General features: G+C 41.5%; 1 protein-coding gene across 1 annotated transcript; it reads right to left on the reverse strand.

Moving 5' to 3' along the window:
* Positions 1–732: 732 nt before the first annotated feature.
* Positions 733–13,107, reverse strand: HHLA1 (HERV-H LTR-associating 1). The gene is made up of 15 exons (XM_050970858.1): positions 13,032–13,107; positions 12,078–12,137; positions 10,929–11,009; positions 10,380–10,463; positions 10,203–10,286; positions 8,817–8,900; positions 8,202–8,264; positions 8,013–8,093; positions 7,152–7,244; positions 5,919–6,116; positions 5,334–5,393; positions 5,022–5,096; positions 1,732–1,888; positions 1,000–1,082; positions 733–776 (listed from the first exon to the last, which is right to left on the reverse strand). The coding sequence occupies exons 1-15, from the start codon at positions 13,105–13,107 to the stop codon at positions 733–735; spliced, it is 1,323 nt and encodes a 440-aa protein (XP_050826815.1).
* Between the last annotated feature and the right edge of the window lie 1,071 nt (positions 13,108–14,178).

The following is a 14,178-nucleotide window of genomic DNA, read 5'->3' on the forward strand; positions in this document are numbered from 1 at the left end:
CATAGAAAAATATGGGACATGCAATTGATTTGGCTATTCTTTCATTTTTTTAGAACTGGTTTTTAGTTCACCAGACTTGCATATCAAGGAAATGAAAGCTGGGTTGGAAGAGCCCTGAGAAACCTGACCTGGTGAGGTTGGAAGTAGATAATCTTTAAGATCCCTTCCAACCCATTCTGTAATTCCATGTTTCTATGAATCCTGGTGAGCTCACACAAATACATCTCAAAGTACAAAAGATCCTGTCACTCCTTGGGTTGACACTGCACAACAGGAATTGCTAAAGTAATGGAAGATTTGATTTTGAAGATAATCTGCATGTGTTTAACACCAGAGAGTCCTGCTTGTCTTCAGTATTTCAGGTTGCTTTTAAATGACTTTGCATTTGTTAATTTTGATTACTAAGTCTCAAATGTCAATAAAATAAATAGAAACTATTTGCATTTATTAACCAGCCAGATATGTAAATATCCTTTTTAAAACAAGATTTTTTAAAGACTTTCAATGTTTTTATTGCAGTTACATCACTTGTATAAAATATCTGTTTTTTAGACATTATTTTTACAATGACTTGGAGGAGGAGACATTTCTAGGTTAACATCGGGTTAATAGCTGGTCTGATTTCAAATATTTAAAAATAACATGTTGCTTTCTGATTTTTACACTGAGAAATCAAAAAGAAAACTAAAACTGCCACCAGTCTTCCAACTTGCAGCAAAATTTCTCAGTGCTCTAAACTGATGTACAGATGTTTTTAAGGCATTTTTGCTTTAATGCTGGAAAAACACAAGAAAATATTAGTTAGAAGAGGTTCTACAAGAAAATATTAAAACATGCATGAAGGTAAAATAATTTGTTTAATCCTTTAAAAATCATTATCAGATAAAATAGCTATCTGATGAAAGACAGCAAATATTCTGTGGATATGCAAAAATCTTTGTTATATCTTCATAACAAGGTATGTAGAGATATAGAGATATAAAGTGAAAATGTACTTACTGTGGGAGTAAGCAACTCTTTTGGCTCTTTCACAGACATAACTTGCATTTTTCACAAACCAGGAATAGTATTCAACACAGTATCTGAAGATGGAGTTACAGATAGGAGATGCAGTTAAGGATAAGAGGCTTGTTATCTTTCATAAGGAGAGGGACTTTGCACAAGGGCATGGAGTGATAAGACGAGGAGGAATGGCTTCAGGCTGAAAGAGGGCAGGTTCAGACCAAATATTAGGCAGAAATTCTTTACTGTGAGCGTGGTGAGACAGTGGCACAGGTTGCCCAGAGAAGCTGTGGATGCCCCATCCCTGGAAGTGTTCAAGGTCAGGTTGGATTGGGCTTGGAACAACCTGGTCCAGTGGAAGGTGTCCCTGACCATGGCAGCAGAGTTGAAATAAATGGTCTTTAGATCTCTTCCACCTCAAACCAATCTATGATTCTATCATAAGCACAGTATATCATGCTGCTATTCCTAAATATGGACATAAAAAGCTAGATTCCAGCCTCAATGATGTCATCAGATGTTTGGAAAGATGCAGCTGGGCTTTTTTCCCTTAGCTGGAATACTGAAGCCAGATCAGGTACTGATCAGTGCACTGGGACACATCTGGGTCTCAGCCAGTGGCCACAGGCCCTCCAAAATAATCATTGGTGATAAAAACTTGCCCTTTGGGAACAAAAAGCCCAGAGGAGTATTTTAAGCAGACAAGGAAAAAACAGTACCAGGTTTTACCTCATGGCTTCCTTTCTGGAATATCTTCTCTGACCAACACAGAGGCACAGCTGAAAGAACCTGCAGAGCTCCATCACACAGGGGTTGATCTTCTGCACTACGAGGGTGACAGGAGGGGAGGTGACACGGGGCTCTCTGAGCATCGCCTGGGGGCACCCTGGGGACAAAACACAACTCTGAGCCAGCCCAAAGGATTGTACCACCACATTTCTTCCTCTGCCTGGGCTGGCTATGACCTCCAAAGCAACGGCCTCCCTACTCCAACAAATAAGGGATGGCCCTGAAAATGCCATTCCAGGGAGGGAGGGAGGGATGGAGGGAGGGGGGAAGGAAGTGGCGGAAGGAAGGAAGGAAGTGGCGGAAGGAAGTGGCGGAAGGAAGGAAGTGGCGGAAGGAAGGAAGTGGCGGAAGGAAGGAAGTGGCGGAAGGAAGTGGCGGAAGGAAGGAAGTGGCGGAAGGAAGGAAGTGGCGGAAGGAAGTGGCGGAAGGAAGTGGCGGAAGGAAGTGGCGGAAGGAAGAAGAAAGGAGAAAGGAAGGAGAAGAAAGGAAGAAAGAAGAAAGAAGAAAGGAAGAAAGAAGAAAAGAAAGAAGAAAGGAAGAAAGGAAGAAAGGAAGAAAGGAAGAAAGAAAGAAAGAAAGAAAGAAAGAAAGAAAGAACGAAAGAAGAAAGAAAGAAGAAAGAAAGAAAGAAAGAAAGAAGAAGAAAGAAAGAAGAAGAAAGAAAGAAAGAAAGAAAGAAAGAAGAAGAAGAAGAAAGAAGAAAGTAGTGAGGGCAGCAGCCATAGTGTGATTGTCAACTATTTTTTTCTATTTTTGTGTAGGTAGCAGCAGGCTTTGGCCATGTGTGGATAAACTACCTTACCTGCTGAGTATAATCCCCTTAGACAGTGTAATTGCATTTCCAGGTTCACATGTCACACACTTTATAGCTCTGGGCAATGCCATGTTATGTGATAGCAGAGGTTATGAAGGTTAAATTTGGACTAATGAAGTTCTGTTGAAATAAGCTTGAGTCATCTAGTGCTGACAAGAAATTTAATATAAAATGGCATTCTTGGGCAGGAGGAAAATCAAGGCTCTACCAACCTGAAAGAGAAACTATTTTCATTGCTAGGAAACTATTTCTCTCCTGGCAGTGCTTGACCAAGATAGCAGGAGAATGTGAGGAGTAGGGCACGGACACTGGCAGCTCCCAAACTCACAGGCTGCTCTGAAAACCAGCTGTGTCAAAGGCACTGCACAAACACCAGGTGAAATTAGCCAGAGATGGGCAAGAGGGAGAGCCATTTCTCTTACTCCAATGCCATTAGGCTTTGTCCACTTAATAGCATTTGACACACCTTGATATTCTCCTACATGGAGTAAATCAGAAATTAATGATTCCTTGCTTAAGTGAACACACTTCTTGTTAATAACAAATATCAGAGCGTGGGACAATGAGGTTTTAATATAAGTTGTCTCTGAAAAGTAATGTTAAAATTGATGAGAAATAATAAAGTTGATAAATAATTAAAACTTGCTGAAGGTCACCCTCCTATGAATTTCAGCCTCCACAGAAGTGGGTCCTCCTGTCCTGCTAACCAGGTATTAAATGCTTTACTCAAGCATTTTGCCAGCAGAAATTCAGCTTTATCTAGCTGCAAATTGAACATTGGCAATTTCAATTTGAAGTCATCTGTGTGGGAAAGAGAAGTCAAACAAAAATGCTGGAAGCTAAGGAAATCAATTTGGTTTTCATTTTTTGGCAATAACTTTAAATTAACACTGTTTGCATAATACTGTATTTGTTTAAGGACGAAATAATTTTTCAATTAATTTTCTATTTAATTTTTTTGATTGCCTAGTATATTCAATCATATCATTGAAATTTAAATTTTCACCCATTCATAGTAATACCTCTTCTGTAATAAATTTCTACTGTGAAATGTATTTTTTTGCATTCAGTACATAAGTTCATAAAGATAAGTAAAAGTAGGAATTTATTTCAGAACTTTCTCTTCTAAAAATTCTCTTTCTTAAGTAATTGAATTGGTCAAGAGACCAGAAAAGGCAAGGACCACAGGTCCTGTGCAGAGATTTCCTCCTGTGTGTTTCAAATTGCCACATTATTGTCAGGGGCAGTGAAGTCTCCAACTGTTGCAATAAACAGACAGCTCTTTTATTAATTCAATATCACATCCTGTGACACTGAGATTAAATTTTGCTGCCAGTGAAGACCAACGTTATGGTTATTGTGAATGATTCAGACTCAAAATAGACCCTCCCTGCACACTGTAACGTGCACATTTACATGTTTTATTAGGTGGCACCCACTTCTGGGATTTAAGGAATGAATTATTGGAATCATGAGTCACCCCTTGGAACAATGTGGATGCCCTTTCTCACTTAGGGATCCCACTGCTGGATTTATTCCCCCAAATGTGTGATTGCTAGAACCAGGCAGGCAGCCTGTGCCTCCATGGCTCCTCACAGAGAGCCATCTGGGGACTCCAATTCACCCATCTCATTCAAATCCAGGTTTCCCAGCCTTTTCAAAGCATCCTAGGTTCTCCAGAGTCAATGGTGTGGCACAACAGAGGAGGATTCTGGTATGTGGAGCTCTTTAAACAGAAGTAAGATGAGAGAAAATGAAATCTGGTTTCAGAATTGAATAGCATTATAAGAGCTAAAAAGATGACAATGAAAACAAAAGTCATTTGCCAGCATTTTACTTCCTTAGACTCTTCTGGTTTTATCTAAAATATCAAGCCTAAAGGATATTGAAGAGCCCTGGAGTTCAGGCTGATATGTTATCTTTGCACTACCCAGCATCCATGCGGTCACAGAAACACAAGCAGATGAGAACTGAGCTTCCATGAAAATCTAGCTGATGATGATCCTGTTTAGCTGAGGAAGTAGTTTGCAGTATTGTAATATCAGAACAATTCTGGGAGTTTCATGTGGCATCAGCTGGTTTCATCATTTTATTTATGATGGGATTTAAAGTGTGCAATTTTATTTTGGAATGACTTTTAAGAATGAATTCTCTGATAACCAATCAATGCTAAAATTGCCACACAGAGAACACATGTTAATTCTAACACCACAATATAATATTTGTTTTGAATTTGCAGCTGTGTACAATTCACAAGCAAATGGGAAAAGCAGTCCCTTGGACATTTGGGGTGGTTTACACACATAAACCATCACAAGGTAATTAACATGTATGTTTTTTTCTGCATGGGAATGTTTCTATCTTGCATGACTTGCAAACACCCTGCTATTTCTGTGCATGAGGTGCATTTACTTACTGGTAGCTGAGTAAAGTTTCAGTGTCACACCAGGTCTGTAGGAAGGTGGCAGAGACAATACTGTGGAAGGCAAATCTGAGGGGAGGGAAAAGAATAGAACTTGCTTTGGCACCTTAAAACAAAAGGGCAGGTTGATTGAAGGAGCAGCAGGAAAGAATTAAAAAAACCAACCCTGAACTCAGAGTTCATTAGTAACACTTAGATAGACAGTGATGTATAAACACATCATCAGCCATCTATTTCTATATATTACTTTCTATTTCATAAATGGGCCAACTGACCCACTTGGTTGCTATCCCAGATCAGTCTCACCTGGCTCTGTTTGCATCAGTTTGCTGGCTTCTGTCGGCACCCAAAACATGGACGTGTCAGCTGTGGGAACAGAGAGACACACCCTTCCTTTTATTCATTATTCATCTGTCTAATGAGAAGAATTGCTAGGTGTGAGACAGCTCAACAGCCAGAGTCCCTCACCCAGTACTGCAGTGACATAAAAAAAGGCCAGGATGAAACAGGAAGGACAAAAGCTGTCCTTGGCTAGGACTTCAATAGCTGTGGACTAGGGAGAAGGGCAGGGTTTCAAAGAGGAATCAGGAAGGCAAAAGAAGCATTTCTATATTGCTTTTTCATAGGTCTGCTCACCAAATTTGGAGCTAAATGTAAGGAAAGATCCAAGTGGCAGAGGTGTTTGTGGGAAGGAAGATCAGGATTTTCCCCTAAAGATAAGAAACTACAGGATGGAATTTATAGCTGATTTTGGCATTTCTACAACAATCAACTCCCTGGCAACCCAGAGTGGGTGTCCCTGAAGGGCTCTCCAGCCTCCACCCAGAGACACTTGGCCAAAGCCCACAGCAGTGGGGTAGGGCAGGTTCCAGGGCTCCTGGCCATACTCACTGGGGCTGGGCTGCAGGGCTGCTGATGGGGCCAAGCTCCCCCCAGGGCTCAGGGGGGGTCTGGCCATGCCCTGGGGCCTGGGAGCATCCACGTGGGGTGATGGAAACCACGAGCCCTTGGCTCCAGCCGTCCTTGGCCACAGCGGGAACTTCGTGGTGGGGATTCCCCCTCCTTTCTGAGCCAGAGGGATCCTGGTAGCTGGAGAAGCAAAAGAGGCAGAGAAAGGGCACCAGCAATGCAGCACACTGGGGGAGAATAATATCCAAAATACATCCAGAAAATGCCATCTACCCCTTGAGTGCTTCTCTGGCACTTGAGCGGGCACTTCTCCACTTCATTTTAAATATGGACACACAGGGAGCTCAAATAATGTTTGAAATTTTAACTGAGAACATTTTAATGTGTGAGCTTTCATAAACAAAGAAAGAAACTGAAATGTTCCTGCAGGGTTTTGGTTTTTCCTTGACATAATCTGTGCCTAATTTCCTGTACTGCTTCACTCCAGCACAAAGAGAGAAAGGTCTTGTCTGTCTGCAAGGTGAGCAGGCAGGTACTGGAGGGCAGATGCTGCAGTTTGAGAAGAGACACTCATGGCTATGTGAGATAACAAAGGTGGGCATGTGCTTTAGGAAATTAAAAAAAATTATAAAGGACAGCAGACTGCCTAGAGGAAATGCAGGGATTTTGTAGGAGAGAGCTGCAGCTGCAATGACAAGGAGGTGTGAAGTCAAGGTTGGAATTTCTATTGATTTCTACTACAAGCCAGCAGGTGCCAAGCCTTGCTTTTTAGCTTCCAAAATGGGGCAGAGCAGCACTTTTCTATCTTGTAGCCCTGTAGCAAAGTTAAATGTACTAAAGTTTATGAAATGATCAAGTACAACTGAATGCCATATAAATAAATAGAGAATAATACAGAAAAAAAACCCCATAGAAAATAAGAGGAAATAGTTTAAATAATCTTATTTTTTGGTTTGAAACCGAAAACCAGTTTTTCTTTTCTTCCCTGCCTCTTTAGAAAACTTATTTTTTCTAGTAAAATGGCTTTTCACAAGAGTTTCTCCATCTTCCAGCTCTTCAATGCATTTCTGGCATCATTTGCTGATTCAGAGACATTTTATGCTACACTTTATTGGGAGTTAACATCACAGTTAACTGTGCAGCAAGCATACATAATCACTTGTCAAGACATTAATGAAAGGGAACACAAATTTAGGTCTGACAATATTTGCTCACATTTAAATGTCCACACATATTCTGCTGATGAATCCAGGGTCTTGTTTGGGTCTTCCTGCAACTTCACAAAACTTGAGAAAATTGAATCTAGGTCTTGGAGGTATGAGAAAACAAGGTTAGAGCACTCACTATCCACTGTATATTGTGTGAGAAAAAGGAAAGAAATCAGATTCTGCTAGCATAGTAGCAGCTGTTGTTACTAATTAAAAGGGGTTTTGGCCAAGTGTCATCTTTTTCTTTGGTTTTTAAAGGAGAACTACCCCAAAGCTTTCAGCACACACAACTTGCCACTGATTTCAGTCTGCCTGCATTAATCTGTCTTTGAAAATGGAAGATAGTGATGGGCAACAGAGAAAGGTGAGCACCTGAAGTGCAGCTCAAACTGCAAAGCAGTTTTGGGTGGAGGAGTCACACAGGGCAATGACTGAAGGTATTCACCTCCACTCTGAATGTAACTCATGCAAAAGTAGGAGGTCATTTGTGCTGAGAGCTATGGAAGGCACCCAGTGAGATTTAAGAGCACTAGAGACCCTCCCCAGCCCAATGCTGAATTCTCTAAAAGCTCTCATCCCAGCAGGTTTTGTTTGTTCCTCCACCAGAAGACCTTGTAACAAATCATGTAAAGATTTGAAAAATTTACTTACATTTATGATAGAATTATAGTATTAAATTTTCAACAATATAAAATATAATTCTAACTATAATTAAATACATCATAGTATGCAAATATATAAGCAATAACAAAAAATAAAATAATATTTCTAGTAGTGGAAGTGAGGATGGAGTGCTCATTGCAGGAGCAATCTGGACATGATTTTCACTCTGGCTCCTGTTTCCTTTTATTCCCCAGGATGTACTCACCCAAGTCAGATGATGTGTTACTGGAAAATGTGTAATTAAGAACAGGAGACTTATCTAGTATTTCCAAAAAATCAGATAGATCTTTCCCTGCAAACAGAAATGCTTACAAATATCAAGAAAGGCTTGTTTCCAGTATAAATCATCACTGAGGAAAACTAGGGCAATATTTTTGGGTGGAATAATTTGAACTTTTACCTGTCTGCCCTGCCATCACACAGATGTAGATACAATCAGAGTCATTGCTCTGAGGCACTGAAAAGCAAAAAACATAAAAGAGATCATTGGTACCAGTTTTCCTTACATGGAATTATCTTAAACAGTTGAAAACACAAACAGAAAATGGCATGTGGCTCTGGCAGCTGACCAAGTATGTTCCTTCTGATCTGTTTTTTGACAAAAATCTCAAACCAGCATCAAATCCAAATGTTAGTATCTTCAGGGAAAAACTTTCTATCTAATTAAAATTCTAAATTACAAGTATTTTTATATGGAAAAAAATCTTCAGCTAAAATAGCCCATACTTATTCTCTGTGAATCAGAATTGATCAAAATATCAGTAAGTAATAATAATTCTCAGACCCACCAATCTTTAGTAGTTAATTATGAAACATTCAAACAACACAACATAGAAACATGTACATCTCTATTTTGCACACATACATAATATATATGGATCTTGTTCCATGTGTTGCAAGAAAAATGCTGTTGAGTAGGAGCCATAGGCTTTTATCCACATTTTTATGGTTGTTTTCATGCCAGGAGTAAATGATAAGACAATGATGAATGTTCAAAGGAAATGCAAACCTGAGAGAATAGAAGTGGATTTGAAAATTTCTGTGAGATAACTGGTGGAGTTTCCAATGATATCAACAAGTAGAGCTGTAAAATCTAGAAAACAAATAGAGAAAGTTTATTATTGAAAACACATATTCTATCATGTATTTAAAAATTCACTCTTATATGTGATGATATTTTAGATATATGCTCATACATGACAAAATTTAAAGTATTTTAAAGGTTAAAATATTTTGCTAGAGTGGACTGAAGAAACCACAAGAATAATTTCAGAAGTATATTTCAAAGATGATATCCAAAATGACATTTGTGTGTCTAAAAGCAACTTAAATGGAATTTGTCAGTTCAAGAGAACTTTTTAAAGCAATGCTCTACTTAGTGTGTTTAAAAGTAGAGGAGATGTAAAGCCTGCAGGCCTTCCCTGCTGTAATTGCCTGTCTGCTGTGCAGGACCTTCCAGCTGGATTCTTTCCTCTGGGGTCTGTTTCAGACATACTGTTGATTCAGATGTCAGCCCAAGAAATGCCTGGTGGTGTTCTAGGGGTACTTCCTAGCAGTAACAGGTCACTGTTCTCACTCATGGGATGGACCTGAGCCCTGAGTTTTTACTGCTTTGGAGAATGCTCCAACCCCCAAGATATTCTGGAACTGCAGCACAAAGATTAAAGTTTCTCTGTTATTCTCCAAGGCAAACTGGGTAATTATCCATAAAGGCTTGTGAGATGTGGGGGTCCAGAGAAAGCCACTGTGGCTTGTGCAGGGCCACCACGTGTGGCATGGAGAGTGTGGAGTCTGGTCTGTAGCTGCTGGTCAATTCTTGATGCCCTACATTAACCAGCTAAAGAATCCAAACCCTCAGATACATCCTGAAATGTTAAATTCAGTGAAATTGGGGTGTGAATGAGGATTTCAGGTGAAGGGTTTGCCCAACAGTATTTTGTAATCCATTCAAGAGTTCTATGACGATGTTAGTGCTTGCTTTTCACTTCTCTTGGGCTCACTGAGGGTACTGAAAGTTTCTCTGTTGGTGCAGAGACGCCCTTGTTCATCCCCTCTGGGTTATCTCAGGAGAGGAAAAGTGGCCCAGGTGAGGTATCACATATTGCTGGCTGTCTCTCCTGTGCTGCAATTTGTATTCCCAGGAGGAAAGGGAGGCCTTTTGCCAGTGAAACAACAGCAGTCACTTGACTGGTGCCTCCATCCCAGACTGCCTGGCAGCCACCTGAGGCTGAGGTCGTGACTTAGAGCAGCCACTTGTGAGTTATGGCTGTTGGCCTCAGTGTGGTGGTGGAAATCATAAGGATGAACTCTGCAGAATTCACACTACAGCCTTCAGCTCCAAAGGAAATAATTCATCTTCAGCACATGCAATTGCCAACCTCTTTTGTGTACCCACCTGTCAAGTCATTTGTCACATTACTCAAACAGTAGCAGTAGTGCATAGGGAACTTGCCAGGGTCAATATTTTTTGCATTAGAGACTGGAGGGAGAGACAGAGAAAAAAAAATCAGTGTGTTGTGGCACAGGCTGTGGGAGAGAAACTGCTCCAGAGCTGAGCAAAGCCAACACTCACTGTTGTAAATGGTGACTGACACTTTGTGGAAGGCAAACGAGCTGTAAGAGGTGATGCTCAGCAAAGAGAAGAGTTTCTTGGTACCTGCAGAAACACAGGTCCATGCTATCAGTGCTGGGAACAAATAGTGAGAACAGCATGTTTTAACTCTGCTCATTTAGTACCTAGAGGATTCCCAAGGTGCCAGTATGATACAGCTGCCTCACACTCAGTCCATCCTCATTTCCACTGAAGGCAGGATTATTTGTATTGCTTCTTCCTTTTTATTTTGTTTTTCTTCTAATTGAAATGTACACTGGATTAGAAAGTGCTTTTGAAAGGTGTCCCACAAGTAATTAGATTGTGTCTATATATAAACCCACACTAATTTCCGAGTTCTCTGGGGTAGACAGCCATCTGCATGATAAATGCACAGAGGTAACATGCTCCTAGAAGCAACTCTGGAGGCTGACAGCACATGTTTACAGTTTCTCCTGCCAGCACTTGCAGTGCCTTTTCTCCTGCTCTGCTGGGCTGGCAGCTGTGACCTGCCCAGCTGTGTCCCATTACCTCTGAGGGCAGTGCTCAGCATCCCGTTCACCAGCTCTGTCAGGTTAATAGCAGCCAGGTCCAGGGACTTTGCAGGCAGCTCTGAAAGAAAAGGGTGCATGAAGGCACAAGGGAACAGCTGTGCATCCACTGCTCACATGTGCTAGAAATCTGCCAGAACAGGAAAACCAAAAGGAGCCCAGTATGTACATTGGGGGGGGTACCAAAAAACACTGATGGGAAAGTAAAATTCCACCATGGAGATGAGTCTTGGAAAGAGCAAGATGCAGCAAGAGTGGAGTGGTGGGCCAAAATTCAGGCCTGCCAGCTGTGCCCTTGGCCATGCCCTTGAGCAGCTGCAGGACCCTGCCAGCCCTGGCACGCTGGTGCCCTCTCCTGCTGGGCAATGGGCGTTTGCTGCCAGCAGAGCAGCAGATCTTGCCATGCAGGTCACAAAAGGCAGAGAAAGTGCCTAGGAAATGTTCCACCTTCCCCAACCCTGCATGAAAATATAGATTTTGTTTTTCAGCTACTTTGATGGCTATACTGCTTGCTACAAAAGGAAATTTTTGCTGTAGCTAAATCATTCTTTTTATCTTAACATGTTTTATTTCTGTTGTTGCTGCTTATTTGTTTTTCCCAAGTCTTTTCAAGGGTTTTTTTTGCTTTCCTCCCACAAAGTCATGCAGAAGCAGGGCAGTGCAGTGTCACTGTGAGGGAGGAAGGTGTGTGTGAGCATGACAGAGGGAGGAAGAACAGAGCACGACAGAAAAAGAAGCACAGAAAGCTGAGATGAGAGCAAAATTGAATTTGGGGAGAAATGCAATTTTCCAATGACATCAGTACTATTTATAACGAGCTTGAAGCCAAGCTCCACCTCAGGGCTGAAAGCAGCACTTGTCCACAGCATAGAAGAGAGAAAAGGAAAAACAAAAGGGAATGAAGAGCTGGGAAGGAGAGAAAGGAAAAAGAGAAGAGTAGATTCAGGGAAGAACAGTTGTTTACCTTGCCAGGGACTGGACTGGGTGGGGTGGCCTTACAGCAGGGGTGGGCTGGGGCTCCCAGGCTCTGCAGGAGCAGGACCCATCTGCTGCCACCTCCATGCCCAGCACAGCACCTCCCACTCCCATTACACCCTGAATCTGGGGCTCCTGATGTGCTGCCTGTTACCTGCAGTAGCCAGCACTGCCAATTGCTTCTCTTTCTTATTTTCTCTTCTTTGGCACGAAGCTGAAAAGCGAAGAAAGAGACTGAGAAACAGTTTTCCCTGTTGAATTTGCCCATCAATAATCAAAATAAAAATATAATAGTAAATATTTGTAGAGATCTTCATTAGGTTTGCACCAAGAATTTGCTGCAAGGTAAAGAGTAAAATAAGGCCAAATCCAAACAAATCTTCCCTTCTCTGTGCATCTTTGTAAATCAAGGCAATCATGCAGTTGAGGACTGTCCTCAAGAGCTGTGTTGCAGGAGGAATGGGCTGAAAATGGGCTCAGGAGATTGGACTGGGTTTCTGGGACTCACTTGATAACTAGCTGAGGTGCACAGCAGTAAATGAGAGATCGCAGGACAAGTTGAAGAGATGTGTTTGAGATTTAGGTTTCCTGTCCCACCAGAAGAGAGCTGAGTGCCTCCTAAGAGTAATCCAAAAGGCTCTCCAAAGGAGTCAGTGCTAGAACATGCTAATCTGCCATGTTCCTATGAAGCTTCAGCTTCTCAGCCCATCCAAGTTCCCCTTTGTGTGTGTTTATAATGGAGAAATACCCAGCAGGCAGTGTATAATCCAAGGCTTATAAATTGTGATGAATTAACTGTATTTACAACCCTCAGTTAGTCAGAGTCAAATCTGGATTGACAATCTAGGTGGTAGGAGCTCTTCTATAACCCTTCTCTCTCTTTCCTTATAAACCTTCCTGTTTCCAGATTCTCAGCATGGGATCCAGGAGCAGGCATCACCTGGTCTGCTCTGCTGAGTGACACCAGCCCTGGAGCTCCAGCTCTTCGGTGTTGGCTGCACAGCGGGAAAGAACCAAGCCTGCCACAGATGTGGGAATGGGGCTGTGGGAGCAGCTGGGAAGGAGGCACTGGGGCATTCCCTGGGGAGCACCAGACCATTGTCCTTACCTGTGCTGAAAACCAGAAAGAGACACAGAAATCCCAGGCTCATCTTCACTGCCACATGCCAGCAGAGCCCCTGCATTATGGATGCTGACTTCCAGCAGGTTTGGCTGGTCTAGGAGAGAGAAATGCTCTTTTGGTGGTGGTAAAATGGTTAGCATTGAGCAATTTTGTCCAGCCCTTGTCCCACAATGATTTGACCACAGGAGAAATATTTGATTTCTGTGATACAGAGAAAGATTGGGTTGGAAATGGCAAAGGAGCAGAATCCCACAATCAGTATTTCCTCTGTGCCTCTGGGTGCTGTTTGCACATGCCTCTTGATTTTTGAGTCCTACCTAGCTGGCTTTTCTGGGGGATTGGTAAGATTGTCAGCACAACCCTCTTCTCTGGCAGGATGAGCTGTGCCTAAAAGGCACCTGACATATCAATGCCTAAAGCCATTCTGTTAAAAACAAAATTTTCTTATGTTTAGTTTCAGACCAGAAATGTCAACTGAAGATCTCTTCCACAGAAATGCTGCTATTCTGATCATCCCTGGTTTTGTATTTCTGTAGTTGTGTCCTGTGCTGCTTTGCCTACCTGCTTGGTGAGGATTAACAGTGTTCTGCCTTTCAGACCATGAGCTGCTTTCCAGGTTTCAAAGATTTAATTAGAGGGTTAGGGAGGGAAAAAAAAAAAGGTTTCTTTTCATGCTTCCCCCGTGTTTGCAATATCAGAACATGTCAAATAACTGTACTTGTCAGAAAATGAAGGATGATATGAAAATCAGAAAAAAAAAAGCCCAAAATTTTTTAATATCCTCTTGGAGCAGCTAACCTTGCAAGTATGAAGAAAAACATTATCTTGAAGGTAATACTGTTTGATTAGAAAAATATCATCATCATATTTAAAATATTTTTCATCTTAAAGTCACTAGAGAATTGACACATTCAAAAAATGGCTTATTTGTATTTAGTGGCTCTAAAGAGACTCTTCCTTGGGATGGTGGAACAATACTAAATATTTCTGTGTTGGAAATGTCTGTGTTTGCTGGTCTGATGAGTCAAACATGTGTAAATGCCAGCTCTGCTAATTCAAGCAAAGCTCTGAGAGCTTTCAAGCAGTTCATCCTACCTATTCAGCCCATCTGAACAATCCTTTTTACTCAGAC

This window comes from Serinus canaria, chromosome 2 (assembly GCF_022539315.1).
Source record: "Serinus canaria isolate serCan28SL12 chromosome 2, serCan2020, whole genome shotgun sequence".
In the NCBI taxonomy this organism is placed as follows: domain Eukaryota; kingdom Metazoa; phylum Chordata; class Aves; order Passeriformes; family Fringillidae; genus Serinus; species Serinus canaria.

What these genes read in the sequence shown, in the direction of transcription:
- HHLA1 (XM_050970858.1), bottom strand. Translation starts at nt 13,107, where the DNA reads ATGCAGGGGCTCTGCTGGCATGTGGCAGTGAAGATGAGCCTGGGATTT. An exon ending in TCCAGAAAGGAAGCCATGAG is followed by an intron (nt 1,083 to 1,731) that starts GTAAAACCTGGT and finishes CTCCATCTTCAG; the next exon opens with ATACTGTGTTGAATACTATT. An exon ending in AAGAGTTGCTTACTCCCACA is followed by an intron (nt 777 to 999) that starts GTAAGTACATTT and finishes GTGTTTTTCCAG; the next exon opens with CATTAAAGCAAAAATGCCTT.